Consider the following 18,502-nt stretch of genomic DNA (forward strand, 5'->3'; position numbering starts at 1 on the left):
GGTCGTGGCTCTAACGCTCATATAAGACAGACAGTGACTTTGGGAGGCAGAACATGTTCCTGTCGTGGCATGGCTGATCCAGGACCCAGAACAAAACCCCTCCAGGGCTCTGAAGAGGAGCCTTTCTGACGCTCAGTCCTCTCAGTCCTCTCAGTCCTCTCGCCGTGGCTGGCTGAACTTTATATATCGAGCATATATTAACACTTTGTGGCCTGCGTTTTTGTTTTTTTTCTTCCTCCTCTTCCTCTAAAAGGCTTGGAGGACTCCATTTTGAAGGGACCGGGTGTGCATGCAGCCAGAGAGACTCACTACACACACAGCAACTCGTCTCAGCAGGGGAAAGGAGCTGGTTCTATCCGGGCACAACCATTTCACTGCTTCTCAAGACGACATTTCTGATCAGTCTACCAGGCGCGTCAGGGAAGAAGAAGAGGAAGAGGAGGGTGAAGAAGATGTGCCAGTTTGTTGGCACAAGTTTGGCATGTCATTGGTGATGGCAGCCTGCTTTTTATAGGTTCATAATTAATGCTTTTTTATTTTTTAGAGGTGCTTGTGTTGGTGGTTGATTAGGTGTCTGTCAGCTCAGATTGTGGTGATCTTTGGAGGAGATGCAGTGGTGACGCCTGGCAGCCTGGAGGTGCGCACAGCACAGAGCACAGAGAAACACTGACAGGCTGCAGACAGGAAACAGCCATGCAACAGAGCAGACATCTGCACAAGTTGTAGTTCTCATAAAGGTGGAGGGAGGTGCTGGAGGAGCTGGATGTGTTCTTCCAGAGGCTGCTGGACCTTTCTGCTTTAGTGCATGTAGAGAGGAGGAGGAGGAGGGAGGAAGAGGAGGAGGAGGAGGAGGCAGTGAGGACGTTTCACAGGATCCAGAGGCCTAGTAGTATTGCTGCTGCTGCTGCTGGGAACTCTCCTCATCCGCTTTCACAAAATCGCAAATTGGCACATTTAGACGCCAAAATGCGCACATCGAGGCGCACGATCAGGGTGGCCGACACCGGAATGGTAAGAATCTCAGCTCGGATCACGCATCATTTGGCGTTTTCTGCGTGATTTTTGCATGCACACACACACACACACACACACACACACACACATACTGTATATAGCAATGCATCTGTCTGTCTGTCTGTCTGTGTGCAGGGAGCCTGTGTGTGCAAGTGTGCGTCCATGTGTGTGTCAGTGTGTGTTGCTGAACTTGTTTCGTATCGTTGCATGCCACTAACATGCAGTTGCAAGCCACACACATGCAGTTGCACACACACCTATGTACGTGCACACGCGCGTGCACGAAAGGGTCCATTTTAATTCCAGTTGGTGGCTCTGCAGCGCCGGCGTGTTTATTCTCTCTAACATGATCATTCATCCTGTGTGTGTGTGTTTCTACTGTATGCATGAAGGAAGGCTGCTGACCTTATCCTACTGGATGTCATTTCCATCATATCGCCATGATGATGTTTTCCTCTCCTCAAAGCTCAAAGGCTTTTACAGCTGCAGTGTTTGCGCAGAATCTGCTCCAAAACATGTCACATTAGGTCGATCTGCTCGTCGCCAGTGAGTCTGTTTTATTTCTGACATCATGTGAAGGCAGATTGGCTCGTTTTGTTTTTACAGATTTAATGTCTGAGCTGTGTCACTCTTATAAATACCTCTCCCCACCAGCTGCCTGGGATAACTTTAGATAAGATGAAGTGATGTTATCACAGATTGTAGAAACATGCTGTGCAAAATAAGTGTATTTTTTTATAGGAATTTTATTTTAGATTATAGAAAATCAAAGAAAATCACAACGAGCCTTGATTTAAGGAAAACTATTTTTGGTGATAATTTCTCATGTTCCAGAGAGGAAGCATGCCAGCATGAGTGGGCCTTACCCAGGCCCTGGCAGGGAGACTCATCAGTCCAGCTGCCCTTTGACCCCCGGCCGTGACCTCTACCCCCACTCCTGCAGTTGCACACACCTATGTACGTGCACGCGCAAACGGATCCATTTTAATTCCAGTTGTTGGATGCAGCGCCGGCGTGTTTTAACGGTTGATTTCTAACATGACGCTCTCTAATTTATCGCCTTTATTGCGTGTTTCTACTGTCTGCACGAGCGTTGACTTTACATGCTGCTGACCTTATCCTACTTGATGTCATTTTCATCATATCGCCATGATTTTTCCTTTCCAAGGCTTTACAGCTGCGGTGTTTGCGCTGAATGTGCTCCAAAAAATGTCACATTAGGTCGATCCTAGGTCTGTTTACATTTTATTTCTGACATCATGTGAAGGCAGATTGGGTCGTTTTCTTCATGGATTTAATGTCTGGGCTGTGTCACTTTTTAAAAAATACCTCCCCACCAGCTGCCTGGGATAACTTTAGATAAGATGAAGTGATGTTATCTCAGATTGTAGAAACATGCTGTGCAAAAAAAGTGTGTTTTTAATAGGAATATTATTGCAAATCACAACGAGCCTTGATGTAAGGAACAATATGCAGATTCTGTTTGTTTATGATCATTTTCTCCTCATGTTCCAGGGAGGAAGCATGCCAGCATGAGTGGGCCTTACCCAGGCCCTGGCAGGGAGACTCATCAGTCCAGCTGCCCTTTGACCCCTGGCCGTGACCTCTCCGCCCACTCCTGCCCCTCCAGACACCATGACCACAGGATCGGGCTGACCATGTCTGCCGCCTCCTCCCTCAAGCATGCATCCCTCTATGGGTTCACACATAGGGACCACTCGTCCTCCTCTTCTTCTTCTTCCTCCTACAGCCCTCTCAGGAGGCTGCAACATCTCACCAGCATGGTGAGCCAGCCGGACCTGGTCCTGCCGGTGAGGGAGCCAGAGAGGAGCTGGGAATGGGGGGTGACTAAGAAGGAGAGGGGGAAGGCGATGGAGAGGGACTCCTGGGCTGATTGCACTAGCGGTGATTATTCTGGCGCCCAGAACACAAGCAGGGAGGAGAGCTTCGGTGGCTCTTCTGCTGGACAAAAACAACCAAACCAAACTAGAAGTAGAGACGTGCCAGCAGCCAATCACAGCAGCGAGCCCATCGTCTCTGAGAAAAAGACAGAAAGTTGTTTCTCAGGCCCGCCCAGCCCGGCCTTCTCTCTCGATAGCAACAGCCCCTTCGCTAACGGCTTCCTCCACTTTGAATCCTCTTTGTTTGAGGATGACGATGAAGAGCAGCAGACGGTGTCCCCTCTGGGAGGAGGAGGCTTACGGGACAAACACGAGAGTGCGGAGAATGTTCTTCAGTCCGCTCCTGGACACGTGAATTCGGACTCCAAAGACGCTACCCTGTCGTCAGCCAAGGTGGTCACCCGGTCCCAGTCCTCGGGTCAGCGCCGGAGATACTGGGACGGCTCGGACGACGAGTGGGAGAGCGACACTGAGCTCTTCTTGTTTGGGGACTTTCCCTCAATTCATTCATTGGCAAGTTTTACCCTTATTACTCTTAAGTAAACAAAAGAATGGCTTTTCAGGTTCTTCAGCAGCTCTGTCAGGGAGACATGCAGCTTTCTTTCTGGTGTTTTCACAACATTGTACAATTTAAAAACAGCCCTCAGTCAGAGGAGATTCACCTCAGTAGAAAATATGTGGTATGGTGCTGGATTACATACACACAGAGCCTGTGCATGACACACTGAACACCTGCGCTGCCTTTCACCCGTTGTAACAGAATATCTGTCATTGTGAATAATGGTTGGGCATCGACGAGACACGGCTTCACAACTGTAGCTCTGTCACTGACAAATACAGTCGTCAAAGAAAACGTTCAGCTTCTCCAGAGGTGTTCAAACAGTGAGGAGAGCTGAAGGGAAAGACGTGAGGCTAATATATATATATATGTAATATATATAATATATAAGGTGAAAGGGGACAGGTGTATACTAAGTTAACGGGTAGTTAGTTGTTGTGGATTGGAAGGTGATTCGGCCTGCTCATCTATACAGTCAGCAGCAGCAATCGCACTCCTTCTCTGAGTCATAACGTAGTCAAATCTGAACACACAGACACAAAGCGTATATTTGCATATGCAGTATGACTTACACTTCCTGGGGATGTCATTATCACTGACGTCCATCACAAATAAACATCCACAAATCCGCCTAGAAATCATAGATAAAAACGCTCCTTATAGCTGCAGAACTTGCCTGAGAAATATCACATTTCTAAGTTTTATTCAGTATCAAAGTAATCCAGTTATAGTTGTCTGTACATCCATGGATATATTGCAAACAGGAAATGCCAATGGCTAATTCGGCATACTTTTAATGGTGCCAATTTGCCAAAATGTAAAGAAATATAGATGAAAAGTTGGAGGCTTTAGCTGTAGACATTATACTTCCTGTTTACATCCCCCAAAGCATTATGGGAACTGTTGTCCCAAACCTAAAGCATGCTAATCCCCAAATAGTAGTAGGACAGAAATCAATAATAGGAGTCACAAAATCCATTAATATGAACTGTTTTTGTGTTACATCTAAATAATGATCAACATGTTTCTTACATTCCAGGAACACAGACACTCTCCTCTAGCTATTCATGAACAATTCAATGCAATATGCTTTATTGGCATGAATGTATCGAGGACAATATGCCAAAACGTCAAGTAATAATGAGATTATAAAGAACAAGGTACAACTCATAAACTATCAGTCACAAGTTCTGCTTTTGTTTCTTCGCCTGTTTTAGGGACACGGTCCTCAAACTAAAACTTGGCACTGCTCGAGAGGTGATACTTAATCCAAAGAAAGGAGACCATAACTCTGATGCAGCCGTTTTTAGTTTTACTTCTATGAATCAATGTTTCAGCACCTTCTCCAGGAGAACAGCCACATGTCATCTGAATGACAGAGTAGGACAGGGGATTCAGATTAATGAGTGTACCGGTTAGTCAATGTGAACACAGCAAACATTTTGACTCGTCAGTAGGAAATGTGTTTAATAACATTAGTGATGCTGTCGTTCTATTTAAGTGTTCACAAACCTTTTTCTGCTGGGCTTCGCTTTTGTAGATATTACAATATGTTCTGCTCTGGGCCTATATGTGTAAAAACAACAGGTTGTTGTTTTTTACAGATAGATCCTGGAGATTTGTCGGCAATGTGAGATTACCAGGCAACCAGAGGAGAGCCCAGGAAGTCTCTGTTCCCATAAAAATCACAAGGAAAAACAAAAAAAATTACAATTTATGCACCGAAAAATGAACTTCCACGGCCTTCCTCCGCCATTTCTGACAACGTCAACAAACACGTCTCACTTCACAACTCTTTAATTTGGAGCTTTCAGAAACGTTCCACCTACGAGGTCTTGAATAGCACAAGAGGGGGGCGTTCATATGGACTCTTCTCGTGAACACGGTAATTGAAGGCACCATATGTCAATGACATCAGCTGACTGGAAGTAAACATGGACCCAAGCTGTTGCTTATGGAACGGTCTATTATTTACTGCAAAGATTGGGTGATAAAACATTCACAGTACATGTGCTGAACACCTCTACAGGCTAGCTTTTCCCCCTACTTCCTGTTTTAATACCAAGCTAAGCTAATTGTCTCCTGGCTGTAGCTTCGGACAGATATAAGTGTGTTATTAACTTCTATGTTATGCTATTAACTCTAATCTAACTATAGGACTCTAGGACGATTCCTTTAAAAAAAGCTCCCGCCAGGGTTACATCATCGCAGCAGCCAGTATCGGCCCTCTGGCCATTCCTGCTACATGCCGGTCATAACTCAGGCCTGCTCATGTACCGCGCCAGTCCTCTCAACCTGCTGCTGTGAGCAGTTACTCCCATTTACACAAAGCATATAGTAGCCAGCCACTAGTGCTACCGGGTTGTGATATTCTTCTACTGTGGATTAAAACCTGTTGTGGAACAAGAGACGTCTAAAATTAGACCTCAGAAAAAGGCTGTAGAGGATATTGTTAGTCAGAAGCTGAAACCGTTGACCCATTATGCGTTGTCATATGTGTAAAGGAATAGTTTTTATTATTAGATTTTATATATATTTCTTATAATATAAAATATACACTTCCCACCCCAACAAAACAATAACCCACAACCTTAACGACAAAGCAATACAAAAACATGCAACAACACACATCAAACAAACAAGCTCAACCTCAGTATCTTCATATCGGATCCACTGAAATGAAATATGTTAATACCGTTCATCTCTAACGAGTGCCCCCATATTTCATCCATCATCAACTTAAAAAGGATTGCGCACCCACAAATATGATAAAATCTTAAATCTGGGACTTCAAACAGCAGATCATTTTAAGCAAACAACAGTTCATGTTTTGTCCTTGCCTGTCCTTCGTCTTCTTCTTTTACATTTTCTGTACTGTTCAATCAAGTGAAAAGATATAGATGAAAAGCAAGCCAATGTTGGAGTATGAATGTTCAGACCTTTTGTGAACCGTATATATATAGTGAAGAGAATCTAAACACAAAGTGTATAGCTAAATAGCTTTTATGCCACAGTTCAGTTTCAGTTTATTCACAACACAGTTAAGATACAAGTGCAATCGTAAGACATAACGGAGATATGTGAAATGGGACACCCTGATAAGCTATCTGACACAAACCTCACAGTTGGTTCACATTTCCTGCCACAACAGTTCAGACAAAGACCCAGAGAAGCCTAGATATGTCAAACAAGGTCATAAAAACCGTACAGGTAAACAGATCCCCAGCAGTCTCCTGTTTTGGACTTCAAAATAGGCATTATCTCCGACTAGGTTATAGTGATTTGCACTATTAAAGTTACTTCTTTGGTCATACATGTAATATTTACGATTTTTTAATACACATTCTTGGAGGATCAGCAGGTGTAACACAGGTAGACATGCATAATTAGCATCGGTCAATCATCACATCAGTGGGTTACGATGCACATATTAAAATTAATAAGAGCTACCAACACAAAACCTGTTTCATTTTCATCCGTCTGACTGCAGTTTTCTATTGTCATGTTGTCGACAGCAGAACAGCCTCAAGAAAAAGTCTTTGCCGCCTGTGAAGTTTTTAGAGGGTGAAGTTATTTGGGCAAAGTTCAACCGAAGACCATGGTGGCCCTGTGAGGTGACCGTTGACTCCGCACTGGGAATCTACCACAGATTGAAAGGTGGGCCTGAGACATTGTTGACTCCATGTGATTACCTGCATTGTATATGGGTTGTTTTCTATTGTGTGATATGCCCTATGGATTGTTTGGGTACTAGTTTATTAGACATCCTCAGCTGGTAATAGAGCATGAAGGGTGATTAACAATACACCTGAAAGCTGATAAGATTGTCTGAGATAATAATTTAGACAACGTATCCTCATGCAACGGTTCGTATGATATCTTACGAAAAGTTATTCCTCGTTTTTTGTGCATTTTCCTACGAATGTCCAGCAACACGAAACAACACCAAATAAAAAAAGACTTGCAGCTTGACTTGGACTTTAACACCAATGACTTGTGACTTCATTTGGACTTGTGCCTTTTGACTTGAAAATACTTGATACCTTCCCTCAAGCCCAAAGATTAAAAAGTATATTATTTTAAAAGTGTGTGCATGAAGATGATCTACTGCCCGGAGGGTAAAGGTCCTATATTGATTTTCTTACACTTAATTCTCCAGATCCACTTTGTTTAAACCAATCTGACAGCATCCAATCAAGTTGCAGGAGAAAAGCATGAAGAACTAATGTTACGTTACTGAGCGCCAGTTGCTGCCAGTTACTCTGTTGTTGAAATGGCATTACATTTGGTGACAAGCGCATCATGACTTGTTTAGGACTCCAAACTCAGAGTTTAGGACTTGGGACTTTGGTACAAAGACTTGAGACTTACTTGTGACTTGCAAAACAATGACTTGGTCCCACCTCTGCTAATAAATCATTACATTACATTTAGTACATTAATATTTTGGCCATGTAACAAATGCTCAAAACTTCTGACACTAGGCTGCACATTTGATTGTAGTAATGTCCCTTTGCTTAGATGATACACTCATGTGTTTCCTGTGCCGGATGATGTCGTTTTAATTTGCATATCAGGAGATTGAGGCTGATGTTTGTTGTTGTCTTAGAGCCCAGTGACCGGCCCTGTCGGCTCTACCATGTCAGGACCTTTGGGGAGCCCGTGGAGCTTACCTGGGTGGAGGAGAAATCAACTCACAGTTTCCACGGAGGCTTTGAATTTGAACAGCTCCCCCTACTGCGCCGGAGGGGGAAGCAAAGGGAGCAGAACTACAAATACACTGTAATTACTATTTCATGAATGATGAGTCTAAAGTTGGTCTAAAGAAATTTTGCAGACTTGTTCAGGAATAACTACAGCTACAATGAACAAATTCTTCTGTAAACTGGCAAACTGGTATGTTATGTGTGCAAAGACTGAGCATTGTTTACCTTTTATCTTTCTGTAGATTGCAAAGCGCTATCAGGACTCTTGGAAATCCAGTGTGGAAGAAGCTGAATCTGTTCTCCAAGAGAGACCCAAAATGGTTTCCTCCATTCCCTCGTCCATAGATGATGCCTTCCACGACAGTTCCACACCAGAGAGAGAGAACAAGGCCCATCCAACCTTTCCTCCCTCCACTTCACCCAACCTTCCTGAGACATTGCACATGACCAATGGATCCATTTCATCCCCAATTACAACTCCAGCAAAGCCAAGCACTTTAAGGAAATCTTCTGGCAAGAAGAAACCAAGTAAATCGTCAAAAGACACGAGTAGAAAACACTCTAAAAAGACGTTGCGCAAGAGCCCTGACCAATCAGATAGAGACGATGGGGAGTGCCCATATTCTGACCTCGACTCAGTCCCTAAGATTTTGTGTCCTAAAGCACTTGAACGTCAGTCTAAGCTAGTTCTGACTCAGCCATCTGTTACAGTTGTCAAAGAGGTGAAGAAGCAGCCAGAGATTCAGAGTGGTCTTTGGTTCAGTAAATCAGGCAAAGACAGACGACCTAAAACAACCAGTCCGGTGCCAGACCGCACTCTCTTTAGTAAGGTGCCCTGTAAGAAAAAGAACTCATCTGTTGTAAGTAAAAAGTCACTAATTCCTAGTGCGGCCTCCTCCAGTGGTGGGCCCAGTGACCAGTTAGGGTTGTCAGACAAGCATAAGACTCTGGCACCTGCTGAGACGAATATGTCACCTGAACAATCAGGACATTTGAAGTGTAAAAACACCCCGGTTGCTAATAGGCCTTTTGGTAAAACTGGCATTCTCTCTGACCAGTCAGGGTTGTCCAAAAAGCAGAAGAATCTAGTACCTGCTGAAACAAATATGTCACCTGAACAGTCAGGACACTTGGAGTGTAAAAACACCCCAGTTGCTAATAGGCCTTTTGGTACAATTGGCAGTCCCGCTGACGAATCAGGATTGTCAGACAAGCAGAAGACTCTGGTATCTGCTGAAACAAATATGTCACCTGAACAATCAGGACACTTGAAGTGTAAAAACAACCCGGTTGCTAATAGGCCTTTTCGTAAAACTGGCATTCTCGCTGACCAGTCAGGGTTGTCTGACAAGCAGAAAAATCTAGTACCTGCTGAAACAAATCTGTCATCTGAACAATCAGGACATTTGAAGTGTAAAAACACCCCGGTTGCTAATAGGCCTTTTGGTAAAGCTGACATTCTCACTGACCAATCAGGGTTGTCCAACAAGCAGAAGAATATAGTACCTGCTGAAACAAATCTGTCATCTGAACAATCAGGACATTTGAAGTTTAAAAACACCCCGGTTGCTAACAGGCCTTTTCGTAAAACTGGCATTCTCGCTGATCAGTCAGGGTTGTCCAACAAGCAGAAGAATCTAGTACCTGCTGAAAGAAGTCTGTCACCTGAACAATCAGGACACTTGAAGAGTAAAAACACCCTGGTTGCTAATAGGCCTTTTGGTACATCTGGCATTCCCGCTGACCAGTCAGGATTGTCTGGCAAGCAGAAGACTCTGGTATCTGCTGAAACAAATTCGTCACCTAAAAAGTCAGGACACTTGAAGTGTAAAAACACCCCGGTTGCTAATAGGCCTTTTGGTACATCTGGCAGCCTCGCTGACCAGTCAGGGTTGTCAGACAAGCAGAAGAATCTAGTACCTGCTGAAACAAATCTGTCTCCTGAGCAGTCAGGACATTTGAAGTGTAAAAACACCCCGGTTGCTAGTAGGCCTTTTGGTACAACTTGCAGTCCTGCTGACCAGTCAGGACTGTCTGACAAGCAGAAGACTCTGGTACCTGCTGAAACGAATTCGTCACCTAAAAAGTCACGACATTTGAAGTGTAAGAACACTCCGGTTGCTAATAGGCCTTTTGGTACAACTGGCATTCCTGCTGACCAGTCAGGGTTGTCAGGCAAGCGTAGGTTGCCGGTCCCTGTTGAGACTGGTGTTCCCTCTGACAAGTGTGGGTATTCAAAGGGTAGACAGACGGTGAGTAATACAGCTGACACTGTTACTGGCTCACCGTCTGACCAATTGGATAGCCCAGATGTTAAAAAGGCCTTAGAGCCCAGTCCAGTTCGTTTCAGTAACCAATCCAAGTTGAGTGTAAAGAGAGTCCGTCGAACTCATTCTCACAGAAAGGCCAATAAAAAGGTCCATGTAACTGATAGGATTTCTGACCAAGCAGAAGAAAAAGAAAGTAACAAGACTCCAACGTCCACTTTAAATGTTGACACTACTGACCCATTAGCAAGGCTAGAAAAGCAAAGAAGTCTGGTCTCTAAGTGTAGGCTGCCCTTTGTCAAATTAATACGCAAGGACATGAAGGGTAAGAAGTTTGTAAACTCCAGTGTAACCGTTAGTCCCGATCACCAACCTGAACATACAAAGAATGAGAAAACACCAGATAGTAATGTGACTAAAATGTCCTCTAAACAATCAGATTGGGTGGACAGCAAGGCAAGTGTCTCCATAGATCAGGCAGTTAGGTCAGAATCCATAAAGGTCTCAGTGAAGAAATTAAAAGCAAGCGGTGGGTCTGGTATTCTTCGTCTCACATCAGAGTCATCAGAAGGTAAAACTACTGTTGCCTCCGATGTGGCAAGTGTGTCTGATGAGTTGGGTAGCCCAGAAGTGGAAAGGGTACCAGTTGCAAATGTAAGCCCAAGCAATGTGACTAACTCATCCTCAAACCAATCAGAACAGTCAGAAGGTGAGAAGACTCCTGCACCCAATGTAACAAGCATCTCCTCTTACCAGTTAGGCAGCTCAGAGCAAAAAAATACATCTGCCACTAGTATTAATACAACTCCTAAACCTTCTCACCGGCATGGGAATTTAGCATGTAGGAAAGCTCATGTGCCCAAAGGTCTGTGTTCTGCTAAATCCAAGAAAGTGGTTCACAAATCAAAGCAGCGTCCAGATGAAGTCCATAAAGTCCTACTCCATGAGCAGCCTGCCCATCTCCCAGCCAGCAGTCGGTTGATGACCAGAGCCCTGAAGGCCATGCAAGAGGCGGAAGAGAAGAAGCGGGAAAAAGCCCGAAAGGCGGTTGAGCAGAAAGAACTCTTAAATCCGTACCGAAAAGCCGAGGACCTTGTCTGCAATTCTGCACGTAACTCGAAACTGGACTTTTGCACTAAAATGAAATCTCTTAAATCTCATTATAATAACATTGGCGAAAGTGATCAGGAATCTTTTTCTAGCTGTAGCACCCCCCCTTTGACGTGTTCTGATTCACTTGATATTGAAGTTGGTGTCAAGAGTGAAGATGAAGACCTCTCAATATCCTCAACTCCACCAATGGACTTCATACCCCTTACGTCTCGGGTAAAGGCGAAGAAGGAAGATCGTCCTTCTGACATGCACTCCTCGTCCTCACCTTCTTCACCGTTTTCTTTTATGAATGCCTTCAAAAACGTGGAGGAGGTATCCTTCCGGTCCCTGACAAATGAGGGTGATGGTAAACCCGTCTCTTTCAAACCAGACACAAACTACAAGTTCAGCACTTTTCTCATGATGTTGAAGGACTTGCATGACACTAGAGAGCGAGACGGGACCCCCTTGGAACTGGAAATTGGGCCACCAAGTGCACATGTTAAGGAGGAACCCTTAGTGATGCCTGGAGAGACTACACCCTCAGGCCAAGGTCAACAACTTAAACATGTTAATAACAATTCAAGTCCAGACAAAATTCAAATGAAACACAATGAGGAGAGCACAAATCAGAGGACCAAGAGGCCCTATAACAGAAGGGGCAGCTCCACTGGGGTGAAAAAGAAAGCCAACCGCAAAGTGCCTTGTCGTCCTGCCAGGTCTGGACCTGGTTTCCCTGGATTGGAGACCTTGCCAGCAATGGACTCTTCATCAGGAGTGGATTGCTCATCAAGACTCAAGTCCCTGTTTGGCATACAGACCAGCAGCTGGGAGAGGCAGGCTGGAGGTGGTGAAGGAGTACCTTGGGAGGAGGAGGAGGAGGAAGAGGAAAGGTGGAGCAGAGTAAATGAGAATCTACAGAACATGGTGCCTTTGGAGCAGAGGGGGTGCGACACTACGCTGTGTCTGGAACAGCCAAATGGCCTTGTTGCAGACTGCACTGAGACTAACACAAGCTTGATGCACAACACTGGAGAAGGCGACAAGGCTCCAAAAGGTAAGGACTGTCTAGTTAAGAGTCGGCCTAAAGTAGTGAAGTACAATCTGACCCAAATCCTGGGTGCATTCCGAAAAACATCTGGAAGTTGAAGTTATTGTAGTTCGGCCCACTGACTTGGCGCGCAATATGAAGACCTCACTAAAAAAGGCACTTTCTCAGAATCATAACTCAGTCGAGTCTTAACACACAGACATACTACCGTATACTTCCTGTTTACAAGGAGGGGGCGGAGCTGCAGTTTTCTCAATATTGTCTGAGGCTAATCCACACTAACACGTTTTTGTTTCAAAACGCATAACTTTTGCTGCATTTATGTCTAGCATCCGCACTACACCAGCGTTTTCAAACACCTAAAACGGAGAAGTTTGGAATCGCTGCTGACCCCGTTTTCGCTTGAAAGCTCCAGGATTGCGTTTTTAGTCTGGACGGCCAGAAACTGAGACCTTTTGAAAACAATGACGCAGACACCCACGTTCACTTCTTGATTGGGTCTTATAGGCACGACCCGTCCTTCCCTTATTTGTTATGCCCCTATCACGTGACACATTTCCGAATGAACACGAACAATATCAGTCGTAATTACCATGCGAGCAGACTACCAGTGGTTTGGATAACGGATTATAGGCGTTGCTGACCTTGTTGTCTATCTAAATTCTGCATTTTATATACATATACAGTGTGAGACTTTAAAACCCCCTGCTGTAGACAAATGGAAGTAGCTCACGACATGAGAAGCAGCGCTTTTGGCCATATTTTGGCAATGTGATGACTGGACAGATGAGAGAGAGAGAGTGTATTGGTCTGCTGTAGTGGTTAGACACATTTGGACACATAAAATCACTCAAAACCATCTGTGCAAATAACCAAACACTGAGGGCTTTGGCATTGTATGGCTCATCTTGGTAATGGGTTTTGTATGTGATGGCAAATGTTGCTTCCATCTGCTAAGCTATGTAGCCGTGTTTATCAGTTAAGCAGTGATTTCCATCACAGAAGTATTTACTCAGGAATATTTACTCCATTTTCTGGTGTATTTGGCACAAATAAAATTGCTACTCCAAGCTAATGACAGGAAACCACCCCAGAAGTTGTAGCACTCGGGTTGTATACAGATAACCAGCAGGCTGTCAAGTAGGAGTGGAAAAAGAAAATGACAGTTGTCTGAAAATGAAAACGGGACACCTCAAACCATTTAACCAGCATTCTAAATATGTGTGCAAGGTTATATTAAATCGTAGGTATCCATAGCAACAGTTTGGGGGAAATCATATTCTGGGGACTGACAGAAGTTTATGCAGCACTTAAATGCTTCTGATGTGTATATTTCTGTTAGAGATACACCAATACCAGTATCGGGTATCGGGTCCAATACTGTGCTCATGTACTTGTACTCGCAAAACGGCTCCGATACAACGGCACCGATACCACTTTAAGGCAGCGTTACGTTAACCTCTCGTCAGCATCTTTCGGGTCCTATAGCACGCGCTTTACCCAAATTTAAGTACTTGTACTCGGTCTGAAAGAAAGTGGTATCGGTACTTCTCTGTGCCAGAAGACCCTCGTTAACAGCCAGCAGGAGGGTTGCGACCGGCTCTAGATCGGCTTGGAAAGGCTCGGGGCGAAGGTGGCTCGCGGCCGCAGCTTTACAGCGCTCCCCGCCCGGACCTCGCCGCACGTGGACAAAGGGCTCACTGGGTTGTTTGTGAAAGCATCCTTAGATACATTAAAATAAATTGACAAAGACCTGCGTAGTTCAGAATAGTCAGTATAATCTCTTTGGTGAGGTACTTTTCTATTACTCCATGTTACACACTATAAAGAACAGGGATTAAAAAAAGCAAGTGTCTTTTCTTCTATATCTTTTTCAGCACATAAACGAATAAGAAAACCAAGCAAGAGGCTGATTGAATGGACTGAAGAGTATGATCAGATTTTCTCCACCAGGAAGAAAACCAAAAAGCCTCTCCAGTCGATTGGAAAGGTAAAACTCATACAAAGTAAGATCTGTTGTAACTTTATAACTATATGTTGTTATATGCTGTATATCTATAATACTGTGGCGTCAAGCATCCTTGTTTCCAGCTGCACGTGAAGCTCGTATCACTGATTGACAATGAAATCATGTCCTTTGTTTTCTCAGGCCACTCAGCCCGTTACGTCGCCGTCCGAACCCCCGGGATTGGACAGCAGCGCACACGACCACCCGTCCTTGAACCTGCTTCCTGAAATACAGACGCCACCTCCTGAGGATATTGCTGCAACAATGCCCTCTGAACTACAAATTCCCAGCACTGAAAACACATCTCCCCAAGATGCACCGGTGCTTTCCATCGACACACTAACCCCGCCTCCTGAAGCTGTCCCCTCGCTGTCAGAAGGCCTCGTCAAAGGCAGCGGTGAGGAAGTGTTTTGTGTTTCTTTGTGACTTAACTGCATTCAAAGTAAATAAGACTGTCTGGGAAAATACTCGTCTGTCAGCCAAAGTAAAGGCTTCTAGGAGAATGGCCAAAAGAATGTGGACACCTGAACATTACGGCCATGTGTGGCTGTTAAACTATTCCAAAACCACAGGCATTAATCTGCTGCTATAACAGCCTGCACTCTTCTGGAGAGGCTTTCAACAAGATGTTGCATGTTGTCTCTGGGGATTTTATTTGCTCCCATTCAGCCACAAGGGCATTAATGAGGTTGGCCACTGATGTCGTTTTCTTTAGGGATGCACCGATACCACTTTATTCAGACCGAGTTTATTACAAGTTATTATTACAAGTAAAAGTCCAAGTGCATTTAGCTAAATTTACTTTAAGTATTAAATGTGAAAGTACTTGTTCTGCAGAAAAACGTCCCCTGTGACTGATATATTATCATATATTACATTATTAATAGGGCTGTCGCTGGGCTGTTACTGTTGTTTACAGGTAAATTTGAGGGGTCATGAGATGATTAACAGGAGGAAAGGAAATTTGGATCAGGAAATCAGGAAGAGGGGGATTCACTCTAACGGTCTTTTCAGACCAAACACAAATAATTTGTGCAAATAAATCACACAATCGTACATCTGTCTCTATGAGCCTGTCCACGACGAATCCGAAACTTTCGTATTTCGCAATGCAGTGTTTTTTTTCTGATTTCTGTGTGATGTGAAAAGGCCTTTAAGTGGAACAACTCACAGACATCTGCCCCCGAGACACTGTTTGTTTGTGAATGGATCACAAGCCTAAAAGACCGGGAACCACTGTGGTTTAACACACAACAATGAGTCTTTTTATGTGACCTTTAATTCACAGGAAACGTTCCCGTGCTGCAGAAGAAGCGGAAGAGGAAACCCACCCAGAAGATCCTGGAGTACTGTCTGGAGGCGGAGGCCTCGACGGGCCCCAAGAAGAAGGTAAATACACCTGCTGTGTGTACATTTATTCATCTGTGGTACATCTGTAATAGTTGTACTTTACTTGAGTATTTCCATTTTCTGCTACATTCTACTTCTACTTCACTACATCTCAAAAGGAAATATTGCACTTTTTATTCCACTACATTTATTTGATAACTTGATCTAGTCAGTTAACGGTTAATAATGGGTTAACGAGGGTCGGTTATCGGTTAAGAACATTTTTCAAAATTAGCATCCCTAGTGTTTTCAGTTACGATGCTTTTTGTGAAACACCTGTTAAGTTTAAAAAGTTCCGTAAAATAGATTTTATGGTCATTTTCGCTGAAACATGCTTTTGAGAAATAAGGTTTCAGGTTTGTCTGGATCCAACCGATCGCCAGTTGACCATAAAACAGAATACTGCAGTTCAGTCTGCAGCAACATGCAAACAGCGTGGAAACAGAGAGGAGCATGTTGGATAGATCTAATATTCAGGATCAGTGAAGATGAGACAAGAAGGAAACCTTACAGGGTTTTATTTACCACGATATCGTGATTTAGGAAGTTTCAGAAGGATGTTTTTATATAATGTTTCTCTTGTCACAGGTCAAAACACTGAAGAACAATTCAAATCCTGATCCTCTATCGGGTGAGTGAATCATCTGTATATTTCACTGTGTTTAAACTTGATTTTTTTATTGTATGCATTTTTTGTGTGCTTTAAAAGTGAAATATTTTGAAATAAGACAAACCAAAGCCTCGTGTCCCGTCTTTAGAAAATGAAAGAATTTTTTTTTCACATGAGAAAAAATGTGATTTAAAATGACCCAGGATCTAAATTAGAATAAATAGTTTTGGATGGACATTTCCCTGCACTTTCTATAAATCATTGTGATGAACCTCGTCTTTCTTACACACAGATTCTGGAGCGCCATCTTTAAAATCAAAGAGTAAGCAGCTCTCAGCGTCCTGCAGCTCCACGCCGTCCCCCACGGAGGCGTCCACCGGTTCGCCCACCGCCCCGCCTCCCAGCTCTCCTGCACCCTCCACTCCGCCCGAACCCGCCCAGGTGGAGACGACATCAGCAGACGTTGACGGTCCTCAAGCAGAGGACAGAAAGGACGCAGCAGAGTCAGAGGTCAGCCGTCTGTCTTCTCTTCATTCTGTATGTAGGAACTGTTAGTTACTGTATATAGTGAATGATTTACTGTAGCTTTTACTTTTCTATATTTGATAGCAGGATTATGATATTATATTTATCAGCCGTCTCAGAGTAGGAACTCAGTTTTTAACTCATATTCGGTCCGACTTTTAGGCCTAGAAGTAAATCATCAACTTTGTAAAGATGACACGCTACAGGCAAAAACATGCACACGTCAATTTTGAGATTTTGGGTTGTTTTGCTTCCATAACATGTCAGAAAACATCCAAAATACACACTGAGGTGTTCATTTTAATACATTTATGTCTGTAGATTTCCTCCTAAATTCACCCAAAGTTAGCATTAGATAATGCCTTGTTTGCATATTTAAACATAAAATATCTGAAAACTTGTAAACCAAAAAATAATTGTCTTAAAGCATCAGTAGGCGAGATCGAAGCAAATATGATTACATGAGACAGGTAACCTGAAAAAACATCATGTTCCTCTGTGTCCTCCGGTGCTCCTAACGGCATATACAAAATTTCACAGACCGGAGGAAAACAAGCAGTAAGAGCTGATCTGAGGTCTGCTGTCCAGCTGCCGTCTATGAGAGCCGGCTGTCAATCACTCTGAACTCCGACCAAACGGTCAAACTAGGCAGCGCTGATCAAATATGAATCAATATTCTGTTACGTTAATGCCTATTTCTCTCCTCACATGTTCTCAGAATCATCTTGTAGTGCACGGTTTAGCTGGAAAATGAGAACGTTTGTGACGCCGCAGCCATTGAGAAATCTAGTGACGGAACGCCAAGTTCTGGTCACATGACCGGAGCACAGCCAATAGGAACGCTCTCTCAATGAAATGACATGTGATTGGTCAAAGTCTCCCGTCACGGGCTAGATGTTCTAAAGCCTGAAAACAGAGCCATGAGGAGGAGCAGAAGTCTAGTTATCTCTACAGAACCTTTCAAATGTTTAGGATCTCCTGACACGGATGTTTGATTTGGTAACAAAATACAGGCCCTGATTTATGGCTGTATGAATTTGTCTCTTTAGGGTGAGCCGTCCAGCTTGGATCACAGCTTCTCCTCCATGAAGGACGACCTGTTGCTGTGTGACGATCCACTTTTACCCTCCAGGAAGATCATAGGGGACCGAGGAGGTCCAGCCTCCATGAAGGAGAACATCTGTCAGGTGAGCTTCACCCACAACCTCTACACCCCCCACCAAAGATTTCAGAGATTCCTTCTCGTACCACCAAAATATATAGATTTCTTTCATTTAAACGAGATGTTTTTCATGATTATTATTCATATCAAATTATTCCACCCGATAGGGATGCACAGATACCACTTTTTTTCAGACCGAGTACAAGTACAAGTACTTA

General features: G+C 43.8%; 1 protein-coding gene across 3 annotated transcripts in view; it reads left to right on the plus strand.

Annotated features, from left to right (window-relative positions):
• The window catches only part of nsd1b (nuclear receptor binding SET domain protein 1b), a 26,620-nt gene continuing 8,118 nt past the window's right edge, over positions 1–18,502 (plus strand). The window contains exons 1-12 of one of the 3 annotated variants that reach the window (XM_037748745.1): positions 1–1,011; positions 1,849–1,971; positions 2,530–3,428; positions 6,990–7,131; positions 8,084–8,256; positions 8,423–12,596; positions 14,468–14,580; positions 14,740–14,995; positions 15,887–15,987; positions 16,576–16,618; positions 16,890–17,107; positions 18,172–18,309. In XM_037748745.1, coding sequence (XP_037604673.1) covers positions 1,866–1,971; positions 2,530–3,428; positions 6,990–7,131; positions 8,084–8,256; positions 8,423–12,596; positions 14,468–14,580; positions 14,740–14,995; positions 15,887–15,987; positions 16,576–16,618; positions 16,890–17,107; positions 18,172–18,309 — 6,363 coding nt within the window. In that variant the 5' untranslated portion in view covers positions 1–1,011; positions 1,849–1,865. The remainder of the gene's footprint in view (positions 1,012–1,848; positions 1,972–2,529; positions 3,429–6,989; positions 7,132–8,083; positions 8,257–8,422; positions 12,597–14,467; positions 14,581–14,739; positions 14,996–15,886; positions 15,988–16,575; positions 16,619–16,889; positions 17,108–18,171; positions 18,310–18,502) is intronic. The other 2 variants (XM_037748746.1, XM_037748747.1) reach the window with 2 other exon arrangements.

This window comes from Sebastes umbrosus, chromosome 17 (assembly GCF_015220745.1).
Source record: "Sebastes umbrosus isolate fSebUmb1 chromosome 17, fSebUmb1.pri, whole genome shotgun sequence".
Lineage (NCBI taxonomy): Eukaryota > Metazoa > Chordata > Actinopteri > Perciformes > Sebastidae > Sebastes > Sebastes umbrosus.